This window comes from Lissotriton vulgaris, chromosome 1_1 (genome assembly GCF_964263255.1).
Source record: "Lissotriton vulgaris chromosome 1_1, aLisVul1.2, whole genome shotgun sequence".
Classification (NCBI taxonomy): Eukaryota; Metazoa; Chordata; class Amphibia; order Caudata; family Salamandridae; genus Lissotriton; species Lissotriton vulgaris.
This window is the reverse complement of record NC_141685.1, coordinates 129,925,636-129,950,845: the sequence shown is the minus strand read 5'-3', so window position 1 is coordinate 129,950,845 and position 25,210 is coordinate 129,925,636. Positions and strand designations below refer to the sequence as shown.

General features: G+C 47.3%; 1 protein-coding gene across 1 annotated transcript in view; it reads left to right on the top strand.

Annotated features, from left to right (window-relative positions):
• Positions 1 to 22,065, top strand: part of LOC147737762 (uncharacterized) — a 71,549-nt gene extending 49,484 nt beyond the window's left edge. Inside the window, exon 2 of the mRNA XM_086935278.1 lies at positions 19,015 to 22,065. Coding sequence (XP_086791404.1) covers positions 19,932 to 21,338 — 1,407 coding nt within the window. The 5' untranslated portion in view covers positions 19,015 to 19,931 and the 3' untranslated portion in view covers positions 21,339 to 22,065. The remainder of the gene's footprint in view (positions 1 to 19,014) is intronic.
• The last annotated feature ends 3,145 nt before the right edge of the window (positions 22,066 to 25,210 follow it).

Below are 25,210 nucleotides of genomic sequence, written 5' to 3'. Positions count from 1 at the left end.
CGGGCCACCGTTAGTCCTGTGCAGAAGGGGTGTTTGGGCATTTCACATACCCAGGGGGAGCTTGCAGGTCTTTGCTCACCCACTGGAGATCGCAGCGCAGTCTGGTGTTGCGCAAGGGCGAGGTTGTGAGCTGTACCGTGCACTGCACCAGTTTACTGGCCACTGCTGCCGGCCATCCAACCCCCAGGGCCCCACTTAGGCCTGCCTCCACTCTCCAGCCCCCTGCTCGTCGTCTGTCCAGTGGTCCCAGGAGTTCAGTACAATGCAGGTTTGGGGGGGAGGGTGGTACAACATTCCGCAACCGAACCGGGAGAAGCGCGGGCTTGCTCAGTGCGTCATGCCAGAGATGGGTCCAGAGGCCTTGTGATGCTGCTTCCAGGGTCCTAACCCTCACCCAGGGCTTTCCCAACAACCCCGTAATGCAGGGGTCCCCTGGTAGTCTGATTGCCATATCTTTCTGTGCCATCCTCGCCTTCGTGATCTCTCAGACTGGTGCTGTCTCCTGCATATCTGGAGCGGGTGAATTGGTTAGGCCCTAAATGGCGTTGGCACCGGCCTCCGTTGCCAGCCCTCCATCCCCGGAGCCCTGCACAGGTGTGCCTCCCTCTGCTCTTCGCCTGTTTGATGGGCCCGGGAGTTCTTTAGAATGTAGTTCTGGGGGGGGGGGTGGATACAGCCTTCCGCCACCAAAGCAGGAGAGGCGCGGGTTCGCTCAGTGCGTCATGCCAGGGACGGGTCCGGCGGCCTCGGTGATGCAGCTCTCAGGGTCCTCGCCCGCACCCACGGTTCTCTCTGTAGCCCCGGAATGCAGGGGTGCCCAACTGGTTGGATTATCGTACCTCTCTGTGCCGTCCTTGTGATCTCTCAAACCGGTGCTGTCTCACCCGTATCGGGATCAGGCGAATTGGTTAGGCCTCAAATGGCATCAGCACAGTCGCTCTGTTTGGCTACCCAGAGGTCGCATCGACTGTTTTGGAGTGGGTATATCATCCGCCTTCCGCTGTGCAGTCACACTTCTCTCACCTGGGTGTAGGATGTGTCCTAGCAATCCTGGATTTGGCAGCATTAGTTGGTCCAGGCGTGAAGCTCTCTCAGAGTGTGTCCGCTATGCATAGCGGTTCGTCACGCCCCCGTGGTTGTGAGTGACTGTACTGGAGAGGGAATGTCTTTGTGAGTGGCTGTAAGGGTGTGTGAATGGTAGTATGGATGTGTGAATGGTTATGTAAGTGGTTATGTGGGTGTGTGAGTGGTTGTATGGGGGAGTGAGAGGCTGTCAGTGACTGTATGGGTCAGTGAGAGACAGTGTCAGTGGCTGTATGGGTAAGTGAGTGGGTGTATGGGTGGCCGAATGGGTAAATACGTGGGTGTGTGAGTAGTTGTATTGGTGAGTAAGTGGCAGTGTGAGTAGCTTTATAGGGGAGTATGTGGGTGTTTGAGTACCTGGATGGGTGAGTGAGTGGCAGTGTGAGATTCTGTATGGGTGATTGAGTAGGTGTGTGAATAGATGTAAGGGTATATGAGTGGGTGTGCAAGTGTATGTATGTCTGTATTTGTAAGTGGCTGTATTGGTGATTGAATGGGAGCATGAGTGGCTGTATGGGTGACTTAGTGGGTATGTAAGTGGCTGTATGAGTGAGTAGATTTGTGAGTGGCACTTAGGATGAGTCATTGGTTTTGTGAGTGCTGGTATAGGTCTGCCAAGCCAGATACTCCCTGGACTGGAAACAAGCATCCTGGGACCGGTTTCAGGGCATCACCCTTCATCAGCCAGGCTAGCTTGAATCCAGTGGAGTGGTGAGCACAGGACCCACGTCTGGGCATACCCTTCCCACTTAGGGTGACATATTCAAAAGAAAAAATGTATGGACGGAATGCTGGACACTGCAAACATACACCACCAGCAACAAAGATCTGGGTTAAATCCATCATTCTTTTGCTCACCACCCCAGTTTGGACCCAACCATATGCAAATCAGTTTCAACCCTGTGCCTCATGGGAACAGTCCAGCCCGAACTGCCAAGCCAGGTCCTCCCTGGACCGGAAACAAGCATCCTGGGACCGGTTTCAAGGCATCACCCCTCATCAGCCAGGTTAGCGTGAATCCAGTGGTGTAATGAGCACGGGACCCACGTCTGGGCATACACTTCCCACTTAGGGTAACATATTCCATCAATTGTTGTTGGTGACGGCGACCTCTGTGCTCTGTCCTTGTGTATAGTTAAAGCTCTGCTCAGTGATCTCTGTTGAGGGGCTGTTGGGGACAGATGTGATTATGTCAGTGATCCTTGAATGCTAATCTAGTGGGCAGTAGCCCTTTTTGAGATATGGTCACCTTTCTACTCAGTGGGCTAAACAGTAGCAGGTATCAGAGCTTCCTGCCTGTTACCGACCCACTGTGTCTTAAGTTATCGCGTCGCTGTCCCTCATCCCTGGCCGAGCAAGATCGGGCTGAAGATTTAGTGGGAATGGCATCCCCTAGAGCACCAGGCCAAATTAGGCTACAATCCTGTGTGCTGCTGTAGAGACGCTAGTACTTGAAATTTTACTTCATTCCCAAACCGGTGTCATTCTCTGCCATGCCAGCAGGGACGTAGCTTCCGGGGGTGGTATTTGGGGTGTTACATCTCACTAGTAAGTGTATTTTGAGCTAAATAGTTGGGCACAGATGCTTTCATTCGGGTATGGTGAGATGGCGTATTTCAACAGGAATTTTTATCGACACACAGACACAGACGCGTGCACACACTTTTCCCTTTCTGTTTTGAAAGTCTTCAACAATGTTGGTTGTATAACAAAATAACGTGTTTTCTCTCACTCCGCGTGTGTCTTCCTTCCATTGCCCCTCTCATGCGCCCTGCTTGTCATATAATGTGTTTTAACATTATATGCCAGCTCCATTCATGGAAAATCTACAGCTCACCCCTCCAATCTTACTGCCCAAGCCACGGTCCTGCCTGCCAGTGTTTCATTATTACCTATTTACTTCAGTGTCAATGAGGTGTGAGCTGGTGTACGTGTGTGAGTGTCTTTTAGCCTGTGTGTTTGCTTGTGTGCATGTTTGTGTGCGTCTGTTTGAATATCTGTTTGTGGCTGTTAGTTTTTTTTCCATTTGTATTTATGTGTTTGTGTGCACCATTGTGGGTAGTTAGGTGTGGAAGGGGAACGCCACTCACCTCAACCGGGCGGCGTCCGAGTGGGGATACCATGACCACTAACCCTCCTGCGTTTCTGACGACCAGGAATCCTTCTCTCTTTTTCTCCCTACAGGAACCTGACCAGGTGACTGGACAAAGACCCTACCCGGAGGCGGAGAATCCAGAGCACCAAGAACCCGGAAGTGCCGAACCGGAAGCAGCCTGCCGGGAAACCGGAAGTCCTGCCCCCTACCACGGGCCGAGAAGTAGAAAAGCCGGCGACGAAGAGAGGAGAGCGTTCCAGATAGCCGACTCGTGGCAGGAGACAGCGCGTAGTGAACCAGAGAAGGAGAGTAGACGGGGCGAGAGGATCGAAGACGAAGAGTTGTAGGACGTCCGGACCGAGGAGTGGTGGAGTCCTCTGGAGGTGGCTGGAGAGCGGCCGTAACTCGCTGGAGAGTTACGGCGGGGCACGTGAGTACCTTGTTACCGTCTCCGTGTCCCCTTGTAAATAATTGTAAATACTTGTATAGCAGTAGAACGCACTGATAGAACACCCTTGCACTGTATATAGATTTAGTGGAGTTACTGCACCTATAACTTGTAACATAGTCCTTACACCCCAGCCACTCACGAGAGCACGCCTCTTCTACTCCTTCCCACATCTCTTCCCTTCCGTCTAAACCTTCCCGTCCATCCTCCTCCTCACGGTCAACTCTGTCCCCTCACGACCCTGGTGCTGGTATTGGTACTCCAGAAGTCCGTGCTGGAAAGGACTAAACCCCTGACTCTCTGTTTCCCTCCGAGGTTACTCCGACCCCTCCCCGGAAGACCTGAAGACGTCCAGAAGATCCATCAGCCGACGGACACCTGGGAACAGACTACAGCTTCACACCGTGCACTCTGTACTTAAAACCGTTTGTCACTCAGAGCAATAAAAACAGCTACCATAGCCAAGTATATACGGCCTCCACGCCTGTTATTCCGGTCCGCACCAACCCCCAGTCCACACTTGGTGTCAGAAGTGGGATCCGGAAGCATGGAGGCCGCCGTGAAGCAACTTGCAGAAAGCCAGGAACTCCTCGGAAAGATGATGGAGCGCTTTCTCAAAACGGCTGAGGACAATCGAGGCCAACTGCATGATGTCCTGAAAGACCAGGGCTCCGCACAAGACCGAGCCCTTGGAAAACTAGTCAACGTCATGGGTCAATCGAGGCCAGCGACTGCATTACCCTCTGTGGTTTTACAAAAATACGTTCCGGGAGAAGACCCGGACTTCTTTTTTACGAACTTTGAGCGCCTGGCATAGGCGGCTGCTTGGCCGGTTGATCGCTGGAGCCACTACCTGGGGCCTCTGCTGACGGGTGAACTACAGGCGGCATTTCAACAGGCCAATATACAAGGGCTGACCCTGTATCAGGACATCAAAACCTGTATCCTCGAGAGGCTTGGGATTGATGACGAGACCTACAGAGTACGGCTGCGACAGGCCCGTGAAGGACCTCAAGAAACTCCCCGGGCATTGTCATTCCGCATCCAAGACCTAACCAACCGCTGGTTGAAGCCTGCAACGGCCACCAAAGATGAGATCCTATCCAAGGTCTACTTGGAACAATTCCTAGCCTCCCTACACCCCGCCACACAGAAATGGGTCCGTCAACACTCCCGGCTCACTCTAGACACTGCTGTCGAGATCGCAAGTGCCTTCAGTCGTGCTCAAGACTTCCAGAAAATGGACGAACACCCTACACGGATAACCCATGGAAGTCATCCTCGAACCCCGAGGCCGGTGGTTCCCCGGAAACCTGAACCTGTCCCCTTGTTTCCGTTTCCCGTGACCCCAAGACCAAGTCTTCTCGGTCCGCAGTGCTACCACTGTGGAGGATACGGACATATAGCCAGGTTCTGTCCCCAGAAGGAGGAACCTATGGAGGTTGGACTGTCTAGGAACTATGTGTGTCTCACCATGGATGCCAGTCCTCCTCCTTTCCGGTGTCCGGTGAAGATCGATGGACATCCTATGATGGCCCTAGCCGATTCCGGTTGCCGACAAAGCGTATTAAGGCCACAGGAAATGCCCAGACCTATGGGGCATATGACTGGCACAGTAGATATCCAATGTGTACACGGTGATACCAAGAGATATCCCACCACACGTGTACAGGTACAACACACCTCAGGGGAAAGAAGCCCCCTTACTGTCGGCCTGGTACCCAACCTGCCGGAACAGGTTATCCTGGGTAGCGATTATAATGGGCTGCCCCGTTTGTTACATGACGCTACAAACTCCTTGGAAAGATGGTGGTCTGAGGCTCCCTTTTCCCGAAACCCTCCTCCCGTGGAACCAACAAACAAAGTCCAGAAGACAAGAGGGCAAAAGAAGAAAGAAAAAAGGACTCACACCACAGCCTATCCTGTTCAGGTGGACCAACATCCATGGGAGACTGATCGAGAGTTCCGTGCGGCCCAACAAGAGGACCCAGTACTACAAGACGCCTGGGGGCGGGCCCTAGAAAACGAGGATCCCTTGCACGTATGTCCTTATTTCTTTAAACGGAACGGTCTGTTGTATAGGAAAGGCGGACCCTAAGAAGACCCTCAGTTACTCGTTCCCGGTCCCTTTCGCGACAAAGTACTGTTTCTGGCCCATAGCCATTTGTTAGGGGGTCATTTCGGGGACGACAAAACAGGACAAACTATACTGGACAAGTTCTACGGCCTGGGGTACACAAACAAGTGAGCCAATACTGCAAAGAGTGCCCTATATGTCAGAAGAACAGTCGATATCGACCCCAAAGGGCACCCCTTCAGCCGCTCCCTCTTATTGGTGTTCCTTTCAGTAGGTTTGGGATGGACCTGATAGGCCCCATGTTACCCTCAAAGAGTGGATGTCGGTATGCTCTCGTTCTGGTGGATTATGCCACCCGGTTTCCTGAGGCCGTTCCGTTAAAACACCCAACCACGCAGAACATAGCGAGAGCCCTTGTAACCATCTTCACCCGGGTGGGCTTTCCCCGGGAGATATTGATGGACCAGGGCACCCCGTTTGTTTCTTCTCTTATGCGCCAGGTGTGTTCCCAACTGGGCATTAAACAAATTAGGACCTCTGCCTACCATCCCCAGACCGACGGCCTTGTGGAGCGGTATAACGCTACCCTGAAGACCACCCTCAAGAAGTTGTTGGGTCTGGAAATCCGTCGCTGGGAGGAAATGCTTCCTTTGGCTCTGTTCGCTATTCGTTGTAAGGTCCAGAGCAGTACCGGATATTCTCCCTATGAACTCCTCTATGGAAGGGCCCCTAGAACACTCCTGGATATGGCCTGCGAGGCTTGGGAGGCCGAGCCTGATCGTACCCGACCTCTGCCTGAATATGTTGCCAACCTCAAAACTCACCTGGGTCAAATCAGGAAAATAGTGAGGCAAAATCTGTTGACCGCCCAGGCTATGCAAAAACGCCAATACGACCGAGGAGCCAACTCCAGAACCTTCGTTCCCGGAGACCTGGTACTGCTTCTCCTACCCTCTTCAGACCACAAACTTTTAAGACAGTGGCAAGGGCCGTATCCAGTAACGAGACAGGTGACCCCTGTCACATATGAAATTGAATTGGACCACACACGCAACCAGAGACAAATATACCACGTCAATCTTCTAAAGAAGTGGGAGGGCCCCCACCCAGTATTAATCAGCGTGACAGACCCAGAGACCCCACTCTTTGAAGAATGTGTGGATCCACAACTACCCACGAACAAACGACAAGACCTTAGGACTGTCTTGTCACCCTTGCAGACGGTATTTTCCACTCTACCTGGGCACACCACGGTCATCGAACATGCAATACATACAGATCCCGGAAAGATCGTGAGACAACGCCCCTATCGGATCCCCGAAAGCACGCCGGAAAGTCATTCAAGAGGAAACTAAACAAATGTTGCAAATGGGCATCATCGAGCCATCGATCAGTTGCTGGAACTCGCCCATCGTTCTTGTCCCCAAACCCGATGGCTCCACGAGATTTTGTATCGACTTTCGCAAAGTCAATAAAGTCTCGAGTTTTGACACTTATCCGTTGCCAAGAGTTGACGAGATGATAGAACGCATCGGACGAGCCCGCTACATTAGCACGCTGGATCTCTGCAAGGGATACTGGCAGATCCCCCTGAAGAGCGAAGATAAAAAGAAAACAGCGTTTTTCACACCCGACGGCCTGTTCCAATTTAGAGTCATGCCCTTCGGGCTCCATGGGGCCCCAGCGACTTTTCAAAGGGCCATGAACATAGTCCTGCAACCTCATGCCTAATACGCAGGAGCGTACCTTGACGATATAGTCATTTATAGCAATGACTGGCCAGAGCACCTGTCCCACCTGAAACGAGTGATCACCTCTCTGGGAGAATATGGGTTCACTATTAACCTCGCTAAAACCACTCTAGCTGCGCAGTCTGTAAAATACCTAGGTTACCTCCTTGGGGAGGGTGTCATCCGACCTCAAGACAACAAAATAAAGGCCATCCAGTCGATTCCATTCCCCCATACCAAAAAGGACCTCCGTGCCTTCCTTGGGCTCTTAGGATATTATCGGAGGTTCATCCCCAATTTTTCTCAAATTGCGGTACCCTTGACAGATCTCCTAAAGAAAAACACTCGAACAGAGACCATGTTGCAACATCCCTCTCCGCAGATGTGGAAGGCCTTTCAGGACCTCAAGCAATCACTAGTGTCAGAGCCAGTTCTGATCAGCCCCAATTATACGCAGCCCTTTATCCTGCAAACAGACGCCTCAGAACAGGGATTGGGAGCAGTCCTCTCCCAAAAAGACCAGGCAGGAATTGAGAGGCCTATCCTATATCTCAGTAGGAAACTCTTCCCTCGTGAAATGAATTACGCGGTAGTCGAGAAGAAAGCCCTAGCCATAAAATGGGCCGTAGAGAGCCTGCGTTATTATCTAGAGGGGCAGGAGTTTCTTCTGTACACGGATCACGCTCCCCTAGAATGGATGGCACGCAATAGGGGTCATAATGATAGGGTGCTTCGGTAAGCATGAGCGAATTTTGCGGATCTCGCGTTCGCGAATTTTGCGGATTTGCGGATTCGCAATCCGCAAAATCCGCGAATTCCCGCGAATTTGCGGATTTTTTTTTTTTTGTGTTCGCCCGTGTTTCTGCCAGTTCGCGAGGGTTTTGTACACTTTCGCAAATTGCGAACTTACCTGTCGGGTCGCAAGTTTCGCGAACTTATTGTTTCTACGTGTCCAGCCTGTTTGGGACACTCTTCTTCATCACTGCCACTCTCTGACACCACTGCCACTCTCTGACTACTCATGCCACCCTCTGGCCCACCCATGCCACCCTCTGTTTCATCACCACACCCTCTGGTTGTCCAGTGTACATTATTTTCGGCAAAGCAAAGCACACCTTCCCTGCCTCAAGTGACCTGAATTAATTTGGGGCTGATTAATGTGTCACAGAATATTTTTTTAGCTGGCACCTGCTTCCTTAGTGCGCCCTGATTAGTGATCTTTTGCACTTGCTAAGTGCTTTCATTGTTGCAAAATTAGTTACAACACCTGCCCTGCCCCAACTGACAATAATGAATTAGGGGCTGATTAATGGATTTTAACTTCCAGCCTGGCTCCTGCTTGTCTCCCTTAGCTGTAATTCAGGACCTTTGTGGCATATGTGTAACTATTCTGAGGTTCAGAGCAGGGTCACATACTAGTTTCAACTGGCAACTGAACTCTGGAGGGGCCCCTCAGGAAGCACTCCAGGAAATGGCTACTAATGATGAGCCTGAACTTTTGAACCTGGTAAGTAGTTACTTTCAGTTTTGCTAAGATCGTATTTCTGCAATTTTGCACTTATTCGCGGGGCGCGAACTCACGCGAACAGTGCGAGCAGTGCGAGCAAAATCCGCTGCTCGCGGATTTGCGGATTTTGCGGGAAATTCGCAAATCTCGCGGATTGCGGATTTCCCGAAAATCCGCAAAATCCGCGAGCGGAACGGATTTTCCGCCCACGCCTATGCTTCGGTGGTTTCTCTCCCTGCAGCCCTACAGATTCCAAACCTTACATAGGAAGGGGGTTGAGCAGGGCAACGCAGACTATCTGTCTAGATATCCCCCACCGGCCTCCCCCACAAGAAAGACAGCTAGGGAAAGGGGATGTGGAAGGGGAACGCCACTCACCTCAACCGGGCGGCGCCCGAGTGGGGATACCATGACCACTAACCCTCCTGTGTCTCTGACGACCAGGAATCCTTCTCTCTTTTTCCCCCTACAGGAACCTGACCAGGTGACTGGACAAAGATCCCTACCCGGAGGCGGAGAATCCAGAGCACCAAGAACCCGGAAGTGCCGAACTGGAAGCAGCCTGCCGGGAACCCGGAAGTCCCGCCCCCTACCACGGGCCGAGAAGTAGAAAAGCCGGTGACGAAGAGAGGAGAGCGTTCCAGGTAGCCGACTCGTGGCAGGAGACAGCGCATAGTGAACCAGAGAAGGAGAGTAGACGGAGCGAGAGGATCGAAGACGAAGAGTTGGAGGACGTCTGGACCGAGGAGTGGTGGAGTCCTCTGGAGGTGGCTGGAGAGCGGCCGTAACTCGCTGGAGAGTTACGGCGGGGCACGTGAGTACCTTGTTACCGTCTCCATGTCCCCTTGTAAATAATTGTAAATGCTTGTATAGCAGTAGAACGCACTGATAGAACACCCTTGCACTGTATATAGATTTAGTGGAGTCACTGCACCTATAACTTGTAACATAGTCCTTACACCCCGGCCACTCACGAGAGCACGCCTCTTCTACCCCTTCCCACATCTCTTCCCTTCCGTCTAAACCTTCCCGTCCATCCCCCTTCTCACGGTCAACTCTGTCCCCTCACGACCCTGATGCTGGTATTGGTACTCCAGAAGTCCGAGCTGGAAAGGACTAAACCTCTGCCTCTCTGTTTCCCTCCGAGGTTACTCCGACGCCTCCCCGGAAGACCTGAAGAGGTCCGGAAGATCCATCAGCCGACGGACACCTGGGAACAGACTACGGCTTCACACCTTGCACTCTGTACTTAAAACCGTTTGTCACTCAGAGCAATAAAAACAGCTACCATAGCCAAGTATATACGGCCTCCACGCCTGTTATTCCAGTCTGCACCAACCCCCAGTCCACATTAGGTGTCTGTGTGTTCATGTTTGGTGTGTGTGTTTGTGGGTCTGTGCATCTCTTTGTATGTGTATTTCTTTGTGGGAGCACTCTTTTATGTCTTTACCAGTGTACTTAACCTCTTACTTAGAAGATATAAATCCTCTTTTAATTAGGTTATCCCTATGCCTGCCCTATACATTAAAACACAAATTAAAATACATTAGCACACACAATTTTCTATGTATTCACAATCAATTATTAGGATAATATTTTCAGTGTAAAAGCAGTACTTCTAAATCATTATTTTTTATCTCAACACAAATTGCCTATCTCCACTCCTACTTTCAAACACAACGCGTAAACTAGAGGCGTAGCTTCCATTAGTGCAGCAGGTGCAGTGGCACCAGGGCCCACTGAACTATAATTATTGCTGTATTTCACAGTTTAAACAGGGACCAAAGAGGGAGTTTCTTTCTTGGACTCGAGCCCCTGACACACTGGCTCCTGCTGTCACCTAGCCCTGCTGGAGGAGAAATATTTATTTGTGAGAGGGATGCTGTATGGAAGAGTAAAGACTCGTTGGATATTGTTCTACTCGTGAAATACACCTGCTTTAGAGTTGGAAATGATTATCGCCCCTCAGTGGCGGGAAGTTCCATCGGGGAGCATGGCAGTGCTTACCAGGACTGACTGTGAACACAGCTAAGTACAGGAGGCTGACCAGTGCATTACAGGTGCCTGTATTCTAGGCCTTGTCATGACTTTTGGACAACTTAACTAGATATGGTGATCTCCTGTATGTGCTGCAAGTACACCATATTAAGGTGTTAAGAGCCCTGTTCCTTGGGGAAGTTTACTTGCGAACCATAGCGACTCGAATCGGGAGCAGCCATAAAGACAAGCCCCAGGGCAGTCCAGAGGTCAGCCACCATGTACCCTCTCATGCCCTCAGTACAAGAAGCTTCTTTGGTTCCTATGGGAAATATGACATCCAGAAATACAGAGAATCTATTTACTATAACGCTGAAAACTGCCAACATTTCTGTGTGAAAATGTGAGAGAAAAGAGGAATTAGAGTAGGATGTCACAAAATGTGGAATAGGCGAATATATATATATATATAGAGAGAGAGAGAGCGAGAGAGAGAGAAAGAAAGAGAGAGAGAAAGAAAGAGAGAGAGAGAAAGAGAAAGAGAGAGAGAAAGAGAGATATTTTCACTGAAAAAAAGCAAAGGTTACAGAGACGTTATAGCTCGTTAATAGCATCAGAAACTTTAGAAATTCACAGAAAAAAAGGGTACAGGAACCTTTACTTAGGCTCAGATTTTACACACACACAACCATATAAACTCAGCAGTTATAGTTACATGGGCTAACTATCACTTACGCCACCTACAAAGCACTGCTTATGAAAAAATTGCTCCTGCCCGTAGAGCGCAGGATTTTAAACTGCTCCCTACGGGTAGGAACAATGCTGGCTCCCGCTGACATCACGGAGGCTTAGGGACCCCCTCTGGCCCCCAACAATAATGATGTGGGTGCCCTGGATGGGCTCAAGGGCACCCACCCTTTACTGGCAGGGCCATTTTTGTAAATCTTTCTTTATGCGTGGTCAAGGCATATGCATGGTAAAGACTTGTGCGGTAAAGCTGTTACGTGGTCAAGGCATATGCATGGTAAAGTCTTGTGTGGTAAAGCTGTTACGTGGTCAAGGCATATGCATGGTAAAGACTTGCGTGGTAAAGGTGTTATGTGGTCAAGGCATATGCATGGTAAAGACTTGCGTGGTAAAGGTGGTACGTGGTAAAGACTTGCATGGTAAAGGCATTGCGTGGTAAAGGCATACGTGGTAAAGGCATTTGTTGCAATGTATGACATTATAATTATTCTAATCCTACACAATCTCTTGACTTGAAACTAAACCCTGGGCCTTGATAAACTGGACACAGACAGCCCTAAAAAAGAGCAAAAGAACATGTAGTGGGAATGTCATGTCACATTGTCATCACATGCCATTTTCCCAGTGCATTGTACCATTTCCCCAGTTTTGCCCGGATAAATGGTGCTATGAACCTTATAGCACTACTCGCCACCACGTTTAGAGGGTGATCCATTTCTCTTCCTACCCGGAAAGGAGAGTGAAATGAATGAAATGGAATGAAAATTATATTTATATAGCGCATAATCTACCCTGAGGCCTCGCAGCGCTTTTGGCTAGAATCAGAGAAGCGACAGGACAGGGCGCTAACAGGTTGTTCCGAACAAATGAGTTTTTAAAAGCTTTCTAAATGCCAGCTGATTGTTGTTCTTTCTGAGGGTAAGAGGGAGGGAATTCCACATTCTCGCAGCATTGTGTGAGAATGAACAGCCACCCCAACGGGTCCTGTTTATCTTAGTGGCGGCGGCCAGGTGTAATGAACTGGAGCGTAGAGCTCTGTGGGGGAGGTAGGGGGTGAATAAAGGATGCATTATAGCTGGAACCATAGCTTTCTGGGTCAGACACATGGCTTTAAACTGTATCCTAGCTGCAACGGGAAGCCAGTGCAGTTTCCTCAGAGCTGGTTTGGCAGACTGCCAACGTGGAATTTGAAAGAGCAGTCAGGCAGCACAGTTTTGGGTGACCTGAAGCTTGTTGATCGCAGCCACCAGAGCTCCCAGGTAAAGAGCATTACCGTAGTCCAGGCAAGAAAGTATCAGAGCCTGAACCATGATTTTTGTCGCCTGGAACAGACGAAAAGGGAGAACCTTCCGGAACATTCTCATCAGACCATAACAGGTGGATGAGGTTTTGGTGGCCTGGAACGTAAAATCGAGAGAGCTATCCAGCAAAACTCCTAAGCTCTTTATCTGTGGTTTGGGAGGGGTCCTAGGCACGTAGGCGAGATGGGGGCAAGGATGGTAGGTGAAGGATTGCCTAATAACATGATTTCTGTTTTTTCCCCATTTAGTCTGAGGCAGGAGAGTTCCATCCATCTGGCCACTGCCTCTAAGCAGGGGCTCAGAGTGCTAGACGACCCCTCAGCGTGATTCAGTGAAACCACAAGCTGGGTGTCGTCTGCATAGGTGACAATTCGAATGCCAAATGGATGGACTATCTTCGCCAGGGGCCTCATATAAACATTGAAAAGTGTGGGGCTCAGGGCAGAACCCTGGGGGACCCCACAACTAAGTGGCTGCTTGGTGGATACAACCTCTCCCTCAACGACCTGAAAAAAGCGCTTGTCCAGGAAGGAGGTCAGCCATTTCAGAGCCGCGCCCGACACTCCCATGCCATTGAGTCGATGTAATAAAATGGCATGGTTAACCGTGTCGAACGTGACACTGAGATCTAACAATATAATGGCTGCCTTCCCTCCCTGGTCCAGCACAATTCTTGTTTCCTCGGTCACTGCCAGCAGGGCTGTCTCGGTCCAATGTTGGGGACGAAACCCCGTCTGGGGAGCACACAGCAGATCATTGGATTCTAAGTATTCCACTAGGATGTTATTAATGTTTTTCTCAACCAGTTTACTCATCCAGGGCAGCAAGGAGATAGGGCGAAAGTTGGATAAATTACTTTGGTCCAGATTGGGCTTCTTTAAAAGAGCCCTAACCATTGCACATTTCCATGATGTAGGAACTATGCCCGAGATGATTGAGGTGTTAAGAACATCAAGAATGACTCGAAAAATTAAGTCAATGACCGAGGTAAGAAATTGTGGAGGTGCTGGATCCCTAAGGGATCCTAAGGTGACTTTGGGAATTATTTTATCCAGGGAAACAGAGTCTAGGAGAGTGAATTTTTCCAGCATGCAGGCAGCCGCAGTGCTGGAGCTCGCTGTTGTAGCAGCGTCTAGTTCGATGTTATCAGAGGCAAAGGATGCGTAGATATGAATCTTCTGATAGAAGAAGGTTGCCAGATTGTTACAACGTACAAGTGCCCCGTCTGATGGTGCTAACTCTGGGGGAGGGGAAATCAGTGATTTGGCTTTCAAGAATATTTCCTTTGGAGCGTTGGCAGCTATATTAAATTTTGTTTCATAGAACCAGGCTTGAGCCACCTTGATTTTGGTTTTATAGAGCCTAATTGCGGTTCTGTAATCTGCCTTCCTGTGCTGTGAGCGATCTTGTCTCCAGATCCTTTCTAGCTTACGACATGATTGTTTCATGTCCCTTAGTCTAGGAGTATACCAAGGGGCTACTTTTTGCCGCTTTATGCAATGCATGGGTTCCTTCTGGAGGACTGAGTCAAGGGAGTTTTGGATCCAGTTATCAAAATTATTACTGGCCGTGTCAGGATTGGAAGCCTTCAGAGGTTTAAGGTCAACAAACGCAGATTCCCATTTGATGGAAGAGAGTTTGGACCACTTTCTACCACAGTGTTTTTTGGATTCTTGGACAGATGAAGGGCTCCCAGTTACCCAAGTAAAATGTATTAAATAGTGGTCAGTCCAGGGTAGTGGCAGAGGCGTTTCAGTGTTCAGAGCATCGAGATTGCTGTACACATGATCTAATAGATGGCCCTTGTTGTGTGTCGGGAGGAATCCCTTTTGAACCAGATCAATCGCTTGAAAGCTCAGCCGAAGGTTATTGGCTGCAGGATCAAGTGGGTTATCTAGATGCAGATTTAGATCACCCAGCACTGTAAAGTTAGCCGAGGTAAGCGCCAGATTGGCAGCTAGGTCAGCCATGTTCGAGGTAAACTGACCTAGCGTTCCGGGTGGTCGATAAACCAGGAGACCCGTAAAGGTGTTTGTCGGGGACAGTTCCAGCGAAAACGACATACTTTCACAAAGTGATGTTATGTTTGGAGTAATGCGACACTTATATAGTTCTCTGTAAATGATGGCTAGGCTACCTCCTCTGCCCATATTACGGTCAGATCTCTTTATAGTATAGCCTTGTGGGATTGCCCACACAGTGGCTGGGTCAGCTTTCAGTTGGAGCCAAGTCTCCGTTAGGAAGAGTACGTCGGGCTTATGTTCTTCTATTAGAAGGGCTAACTCAGTATGGTGTTTAGGCAGTGATCTACAATTGAGGAGGAACATCCTCCATATGCTATAAGTGGAGTGTCTCCCTATGGTGTTAGGTGGTAACTCCCAATTGCAATGAGTGCAATTGGTCATAGTGTCAGTGAGGCGCATGGAGTGCAGACATTTCAAATTGGCGACCGATCTTAGCTCATGTAGGCATGGGGAATCATAGGTGATTAGGTTCCCGGCCACATGACCAGGGTTCATGGGACCTGGGCACGGCTGGGCGCGGACTGGCGCAGACTGGCTTCCCTTAGGTGCCTCTCCGGCGCTTCTAAGGCGTTTCCGCTGCGCGTGTCCGTTGCGCGGTGGTGACAAGTGACCTAAAGTAGATTGGGTTCTTGGAAAGGCTGGAGCGTCACCCTGGCAAGATGGCCGCCCGCTAATAGCACCACCAGGAAATACTATGCACTGTATTCTCCCTCCACAACAATCAGCATCAATTCGCTGCGGTGGAACGGGGAGTCAGCGCGCAATTTGCAAGTGCCAGGAAACAATTTTTAAAAGGTACGTGGACCGTAAAAACAATTGCAGCAATAAGCACAATATTTGCCCCTAAGCGCTAGAGCAGCAATAACCTGAAACTCAGATTTCTAAATCCTGCGCATCGGCGCTCTGAAGCTTTAAGTAGTCAGGGTTCCTGGAATGGCTGGAGCGCCAACCTGCCAAGATGGCCGCCCGCTAATAGCACCACCAGGAAATACTATGCACTGTATTCTCCCTCCACAACAATCAGCATCAATTCGCTTCGGTGGAACGGGGAGTCAGCGCGCAATTAGCAAGTGCCAGGTAACAATTTTTAAAAGGTACGTGGACCGTAAAAACAATTGCAGCAATAAGCACAATATTTGCCCCTAAGCGCTAGAGCAGCAATAACCTGAAACTCAGATTTCTAAATCCTGCGCATCGGCGCTTTGAAGCTTTAAGTAGTCAGGGTTCCTGGAATGCCTGGAGCATCAACCTGCCAAGATGGCCGCCCGCTAATGGCACCACCAGGAAATACCATGCACTGTATTCTCCCTACACAACAATCACCATCAATTCGCTGCGGTGGAACGGGGAGTCAGCGCACAATTAGCAAGTGCCAGGAAACAATTTTTAAAAGGTGCGTGGACCATAAAAACAATTGCAGCAATAAGCACAATATTTGCCCCTAAGCGCTATCGCAGCAATGACCTAAAACTCAGATTTCTAGATCCTGCGCGTTGGCGCCCTGAAGCTTTAAGTAGTCAGGGTTCCTGGAAAGGCTGGAGCGTCACCCTGCCAAGATGGCCGCCCGCTAATGGCACCACCAGGAAATACTATGCACTGTATTCTCCCTCCACAAAAAATCTGCATCAATTCGCTGCGGTGGAACGGGGAGTCAGCGCGCAATTAGCAAGTGCCAGAAAACAGTTTTTAAAAGGTGCGTGGACCGTAAAAACAATTGCAGCAATAAGCATAATATTTGCCCCTAAGCGCTAGCGCAGCAATGACCTGAAACTCAGATTTCTAGAGTTACTCCCGCATTTTGTTGAAGTGAAACTCTAACTGTTTCCAGTGTCAGAAATAGTCAGATTGGAGTCTGTGAATTCTCACTTACTCACAAGTAAGCGGTCATTCACACACTGACAAGGCGAAGCATGCGTGCGCTACATTTACTAGTGTGTGATTCTACACATGCAAAACATGTACACCTGGCAGAGATCAATTCCATGGGGTGGCACAACATGTGCCCCCCGCATGCAACCCCAGGAGCAGAATCGGCCGGGGAACTGTTAGGGCCCCTTTACCTGCATGGCCTTTATCCTTTTGATGGTGGGGTCCCGCCATGAAAAGGGTGGTGGATATGCAGACGTAATATGCTCGGCGATGTCGGCATCGGCACTGCCAACATATTCAGGGTGTTTGCAGACCGCCTCCTACCACCACACTCATAATTGTTAGGGATTAGTCAGGTTTTTCCTCTCTGATCTAGTCTTTTTTCCTTCTTTCGATTTTCCTGTGGTGTCCTTTCTCTGTTTCCTTGTTTTGGGTAACCCCGCCCCTTTTCCCTCTGTGGATTTAGGTCGCCAGCACTTGGGCTCTGTGCTTGGTTTCTGACCTTGTTGGCGTTTTTCGAGCGTCTGGATGAAGAGTCTTGTGTCTTGGAATCATCGTGGGAACTTGTGGGACTTCTAGTTTGCCCTACGCGACCTGGCTGGAGGAGGCGTTCTGCTGCACGAGGCTTCGTGTCAGCCACCCGGATGGGTGCAACTCCGGTCGTCTTCCCGAGCGAGAAAGAACCGACGGAAACGTAAGAGGAGCGTCCGCTTTGTAAAGCACGAGAACTAACTGTTTTTGTTATTTTGTCGAATCGTGACTGTGCTCAAGGGTTCTCCTCGCCGCCGAGGGAACCGCGGGATGCTTTTTCCGGGTTCTGAGTACCCGAGGTATGGTGTAGTTGTTAGCGCTACCATTGGAAAGCCTGTTTAGTCTGTGGCCACAGTTAGTTGGATTTATTTTTTTGGAGTCATAAGTGCCTAGGTTTGCACTACTCGTTTTTCCTGGGGTTTTTTATGTCAGAAGTATGACTTTTTCCCCTTTTCATATATAAAGAGTATTCGAGGAATTGGTCCTTGTACAACTAATGGACTTTCGCTCTCCTTGGGACAATCCTGCTATGTTACACAAGTAAGGAGGGGATTGGGGTGTGTTGGACATGTTTATGGTGTGTGAACAAGGATTCAGGTGAAGGAACACTGGGCCATGTGTTAATGTGCTATTTCTTTTCTGTGTTTCTTTTCTCTTATGACTGCAGGTTAGAAGATCTTTCCCTACGCTACTGAAGAGGGTCTGCAGTGCTGTAACATAGAGAGAGCATTGGCTTTACTCTTTCTTTGTTTTACTTTTTCCTACCTTCTCCCTTTTCCCGGTTCGCGGTCACGCTGTACTAACTTGCGTGTGGCGTTCCGAGCAGGGGCAGAGGAGTGGGGCCATCCTCGCTTCCGTGGTTGTGGGTTGAGTCGGCGAAAGATCCAACAATAATACGGCGGTCAGACCGCCAGGATGGTGGCAGTTGGCCCGCCACTGGGCGTACGGCGATCATGAGGGCCGTCGCACTCGTAGTGAGGCCCTTAATGAACTGCAAGGTAAAGGCAGGAGTTGGCATTTGAGCTGATCCAGTGTGAACATGAAAGCATCGTGGAAGAAGGTGTCTGGAGTTACCTTTGTCATATATACTTCCTAAAGAATTACCTTTGTCATGTATACTTCCTGAAGAGTTAACTTTGTTATACGCTTCCTAAAGAGTTACCTTTGTTATACACTTCCTGAAGAGTTACCTTGGTTAAATACTTCCTGAAGAGTTACCTTTGTTATACACTTTCTGAAGAGCTACCTTTGGAAGCTACTTTCTGAAACTGAATTAACGGCAGTGCTTCCTGATTCCTCTCTTTTTCCACAATCTGTTCTGTTTAAATGAAATCTTGTCCATGTATATCTACCTAAAACTGTACCTGTAGCATGAGTGCTCTGTGACTGCCCTTTCTTTAGTAAGTTACTCAGTGAATAATGGTAAATCACTGCCTTTTCAGAAGTAAATAAGATGTGACATGTTCAACCGCAGTTTTAATGAAATATATATGTATGGTAAAATGTTCCTTACTAAATTTCAAATATGGTAGAGAAGAGATGTCTTCTACAGCTGGTTAAATATTGTGTATTCACATTCTATTACATTTGCATTTAGTAATATTGCATTTCTTTACATCCAACAGAAAATAAGCCTTAAATACACGGATTGATTATGAATAATCAAGATAACCCATCAAACCTGCAGAAATTATCAAAAATAAAATGCTCCAAAAACTTCAGTGCAATCAGAGGCAGAGCAAAGATCCAGGAAGACGCAGTCAATGGCAATTCAGTGAGTGTACGAGTCTGAGATCTGCACCTCGATACCCCAAGACGAAGAAATGACCTCAACAAACTTAAGGTAGCAAAACTGAAAAACCACCTGCTGTATAAAAAATCGTCTAACACCAGCTTTGATCATGAGGCCGGTATGAGAGTTGGAGGAAGGTCTCGTGTCTATTTGGAATCCATAGCTTGGAACAAACTCCCTCTTCAGCTTTGAGCTGTTAGCAACATGATAATGTTTAAAAAAAGTTGAAAACTTGGCTTTTTGTCCATGTTTGAAACAACCTGATTAACCTTCTTTTAAGACCTGTGCTTGGCCCCTGGACACTCTTTGGAGTAGCTGTACACATTACAAATCGCTTCATCATCATGATATGGCTAGAACAGTGCTTCGCTATCTAAACTGGCAACAGACCATCATTCAGTGCTCTAGGTGTATTGCAAACTCTTTCTAGTCAAACCAAAGGCACCAGGGAAAAGCACAACGAAGTGGAGCCAAACAACTGAAGGGAAAAGGAACGAGTGGTTCTGCTGCCTAAAGCACAGATTATTGTCCCAATTTGCACCTACCGGAATGAAGATTAAGCTTTACCCGAAGCATGCGAAGCCATTATACAATCTAAAAATGCAATCACCCACAAGGAAGCCTTACTTATATTATGAATGTGGCAGGTATTTAGTGAGTCTTGTATTTTGTTGTTAAATCGGAAATCAAGTGTCCAAAATATCACACACATACAGGGAATATGAAAATAACGCAAGCGGTTTATTAACTATGCTGACCCTTCAGGAAACACGGTCAGGAGACAAAACGTGCAATTGCATTGAATATGTCAAGAACTTTAGCCAATTAGAAACCCTAAAAGAGCATCAGCGAATACAAACAGGGAAAAAAACGTACCATTGCACTGAATGTGTAGAGAGCTTCAGTCAAATTGCAAACCTCCACAGACATCAGCAAATACACACAGGAGAAAAACCATACCATTGCAATGAATGTGTGCAGAGCTTCAGTCGGTTAGCACATCTCCAAACACATCAGCGAACACACACAGGGGAAAAACCATACCTTTGCTATGAATGTGTAGAGAGCTTCAGTCAAATTTCAAACCTCCACACGCATCAGAAAATACACACAGGGGAAAAACCATACCATTGCAGTGAATGTGTGAAGAGCTTCAGTCGGTTACAAGAACTCCAAACACATCAGCGAACACACACAGGGGAAAAACCATACCATTGCAAGGAATGTGTAAAGAGCTTCAATCAGATTTCACAGCTACACGTACATCAGAAAATACACACAGGGGAAAAACCATACCATTGCAGTGAATGTGTGAAGAGCTTCAGTCGGTTACAAGAACTCCAAACACATCAGAGAACACACACAGGGGAAAAACCATACCATTGCAGTGAATGTGTGAAGAGTTTCAGTACGTTAGCAGAACTCCAAACACATCAGCGAACACACACAGGGGAAAAACCATACCATTGCAGTGAATGTGTGAAGAGCTTCAGTCAAATTACATGTCTCCGCAGACATCAGAGAATACACACAGGGGAAAAACCATACCAGTGCAGTGAATGTGTAAAGAGCTTCAGTCAGTTAACAGACCTCCGGAGACACCAGCGAATACACACCGGGGAAAAACCTTACCATTGCAGTGAATGTGTGAAGAGCTTCAGTCAAAATACAGACCTCCTCAGACATCAGAGAATACACACAGGGGAAAAACCATACCATTGCAATGAATGTGTGCAGAGCTTCAGTCGGTTAGCACATCTCCAAACACATCAGCGAACACACACAGGGGAAAAACCATACCAGTGCAGTGAATGTGTAAAGAGCTTCAGTCAGTTAACAGCCCTCCTGAGACATCAGCGAATACACACTGAGGAAAAACCATACAATTGCGGTGAATGTGGAAGTAGCTTTAGGGAACTATCAAACCTACACACACATCAGAGAACACACACAGGGGAAAAACCCTACCATTGCAATGGATGTGTAAAGAGCTTTAGTCGGTTAACAGACCTCCGGAGACATCAGCGAATACACACTGGGGAAAAACCTTACCATTGTAATGAATGTGGCAGTAGTTTTACTTACTCTTCAGCATTAAGAAATCATCTGCGAGCTCACAAAGGGGAAACAAATCTTTTAAATGCCATGAATGCTTGAAAAGCTGTAGTCCATTATCAATCCTAAACAGGCATCAGCGAACAAACGCAAAAGAAAAGCCTTCAAGTGCAATAAATGTGTGAGGAAATGTAGTCAATTATCAAGCCTATATAGACATCAGCTTACACACACTCTGTAAATACCGTACAACTGTAGTGGGTGTAGAAGTACCCTTAGGAAATCTTTCGCATTAAGGATTCATCAGTTAATGCACACAGAGAAAAATCCTTTCATGTGCAGTGAATGTGTGAATATCTTCAGTCAGTTATTAAACCTACGGATACATCAACTAACATACACAGAGTAAAAATGGGCATTGCAATGAATTTCAGAAGTGATTTTGTCAATTGCAAACACACCTAGGCTAAACCTTATAATCGCACTAAAAGTGTGACGAGCTTTTGTCAATTTCTGATCCTACATAGCCTCAGTAAACACACACCTTCATTTAACTCACTTAGAAATAATCCTAGAGATGCAGTGAATTCAGAAAGAACTTACAAACATTAACAATAATATTGACTCATCTGAGGATATAGACAGTAGCAGAACAGTGCCATTATTGTGAGATGAAGGAATTACAGGAAAAAATATATAATTATGTGGGATATTCAAATACCAGATGCATGAAGACTCGACTAGAAGAAAAGAAAAAAAACAAAGATTTGTAGAATAATAAAAGTGTCTGTTCCTAGTGATTGTTCCCTTCGGTACACATAGAAAAAAACAACGTGATATAACACGAAATCCACTGGGAGACTAGCACAATGTGGAATAAAAGGAAAGAAACACTGGTGGTTTTTATTTGGTGATGAAGAATTACAAAGAAAAACATCCAAGAGTTCCTGTTCATGCTACCTGTAAAAGTGTAGGGATGAATATGATTCTGCCTGCACACATTGCTATATTAGCATAAGTGAGTTAGTTGCTCAAACGCCATTTTGCTGCTTTTGCACATGACACTACAGGTTTCTGTTTTTATAAAGACAAACTGCTTGCTTTTCCTTCACATGAGAACGGTCTGGTTTTCACATCTCGAGACTCACACTGCGACCTCAAGTCTGCACAAAGTGTTCAAGGTTAAAATAACAATGTATGCTGTTGATGCAGGTTGATTGACCCACGCTCTAGACACAACACGAACACAGCTGCTCATTTCTGAAACTCAGGTGCTTTTAATATTGCACTGCATGCATGAGACTAGCACTTGGAAAAAACCTTTCCATCGACAAAGAGCTGTGCTGATGATTTGATTCACTTCAGCTGACTTTGGAGGTATGGCATTCCCGGTTTTAACCTAGAGATCTTCTATTATTATAATACCTAGCTCCTAGCAAGGGGAGAGGTTTACACAAGGCGCTATAGACCTGGTTCCACTATCATTATAATATGATTTCTCCCTTTGTATTTTATGGAATTGTAACAATGCTGATTGTATTGATTTTATGCATCTTTTTACTGATGTTACCAACGATACTGCATCTTAGAGCATGTAGTTGAAATACACATTTTAAACTACACCTTGTCTCTGATTACTCACATTGTGGACATTTATGAGAATAAAAATGAAATAGTGTTCTTGATTCCCACTATTCCTGAGAGGTCCCAAAGTCACTTGTTCTGGGTTGTCTAATCGTTGGTAGCTTCGCTTTAGTACGGAGAACGAATGAGACACTGATGCTAGTTGGATAGGGGTTCTGGGCACTGAGGTGGGTTTTAGGTACACCACAATACACTGAGGTCCTGGTTTCCTGCGCATAGTTCTGTGCATGAGCAGATTCCCCTCAACATGGCGCTCAACGTCTTGATTAGTGCTTTATATGTCCACAATACTCTTACCACTGTTTCCGGTTAACAGGCATGACGGATTAACCTACCTATATGAATGTGTTATAGGGTAATTCAAGCTTGAGATTTATAAAAAGGTTCACGTTTTGAATTACTACCCTTTTTGTGTTGCAAATTATAAATTGTTTTTCTTCTCTATGTCCTTATGGGTGATATTGACATAGCTCAGCCTTTTGAGCTTTTCTACTCTTGGGTTATATTTCCTGCAATAAATGCGGATGAGGATACGTTCCATACATACATTCACACTGCGATTCCTCTGAACTATACTCCATATAGGACACAAGAGATTCCAATTTCGGCATGGCAGCATCGTGTTTGGTTTAATGGCACCCTCCCCCACACCGTAACTCCGGTACGGTTAGGTCCCTTGTCAATTCCTGGGGCCACTTGGCCAGTCTTAGCCGGGTTCACACCATATCCACGTTATCCCAATGCCCGATTGATGACTTGTGTCAACTTTATACCTCTTTTGTTGGGGTACATAGGGCTTTAGTTCATTATGTTTCTTCCAGCGCAACAAGTTGGACCGGCCGGGATGTCGATTTCTTCCGTCATTGTTAATTTGGTTAATTCGGTAATGGGCAAGCACCCCCAAACTAAGTACGATATGCCTTATTGGAAGCAGTGTTTCCTAATACCACTCCTGTGGAAAAACACAGGATTCTCACAATTAGTTTGCAGGAAGACTTATTGCTAGAGGTAACAGATTGTAAGAATTGGGGTAAAGTATCTGAAGCAGTATATGTGAAGTGTTTCGGCACGCCGTCTATGACTGTCTTGCCCTCTGTGATCAAGCGTGTTCAGGATGACCACAGTCCGTAGGCGGCTGTCGAGTTGGGAATTGTAGTGTCGTTCCTATATTCCCAATAGGCTCTGCGCATTGGAATATCATATACTATAGATTAGACGTATTACTGAGGTCGACTAGGTCTCTATCGAATATATTAGACTTAATTGTGGGTGCCAGCTTGCTCAGAGGTCACTAGAAACTTTCTCGAATAAACAAGAAGGGATTAGTTTCTGACAAACGCATAGACATGACAACTTTGCTTCCCAAGAATAAGAAATGTATCTCTAGAGTTGCGGAAACAATAGATAGTTATTTCACTCAGTCAATCGTGCATGCTTCGTTTCACCAGAGGTGCAGAGAAATAGAGAGACGGGCATTTTCAATAAAAAGTATTTATTGAACAGTCTTCTGCCTCATGCAGGAGAAATTAACTGCTACAATCGTAATACTGGTTGCAAAATACAATGCGTACAGTACAAAGAGTATTATAAAATAATACTGTAAAAGCATGACATGGTTTCTAAGCCATATAATACATAGAATACATACATTAATAAATAAGGACTAAAAGTACTCAACTGGTGCTTCTAAAATATGCCTACCCCGGTGTACATAACCTAGGTCTACTACAAGGGAAGAAGTAAGTGAGGTGTAGCTTAGTTTCAGTATTCTTTTGCCAAGAATCTATTCAAGGTTTCTCTAAGGGTCTAATCAGCTCTGTACCTTAGTTTTAGAATGAAGGAGGTCTGGTATCTCTCTCTCAGGACTTGATTCCTAACAACCCGCAAGGGTAGCTTGGAAACACTGGAGCTGGATTTCTCAGCAAGAGAAAAGACAGCGTCGCTCTCAGTGCATCTGCTGGAGGGTTGGCTTCTTTCGGCGCTTGCTTCGGCGAGCTGTGTCATGTAGGTAGATAGTCGAACTGCTCCAAACCACTGTGTGTTTGCCTGGGCAAGTGTGGGCATATTTATACCTTGAAGGTGCCTAGTTTGACTTAAGGTTGGTCATAATAACGTCATCAAAGACTCAGTTCTTTGAAAACTCCATGAGTTCTCAGATAAATCAATATTCAAGTGTTTGACGTAGTTGCTGATCTCATCTTTTGTAATGTAAAGGGAGATGCGGGTAACTTTCAGGTGTCGAATGCTTTGCACCTTGTCCCAGACGTCGACAAACCCCAAGCGTTACCGAGAAATATTGCGGAGGTTTATAAGACCATTGGCCGCAATAG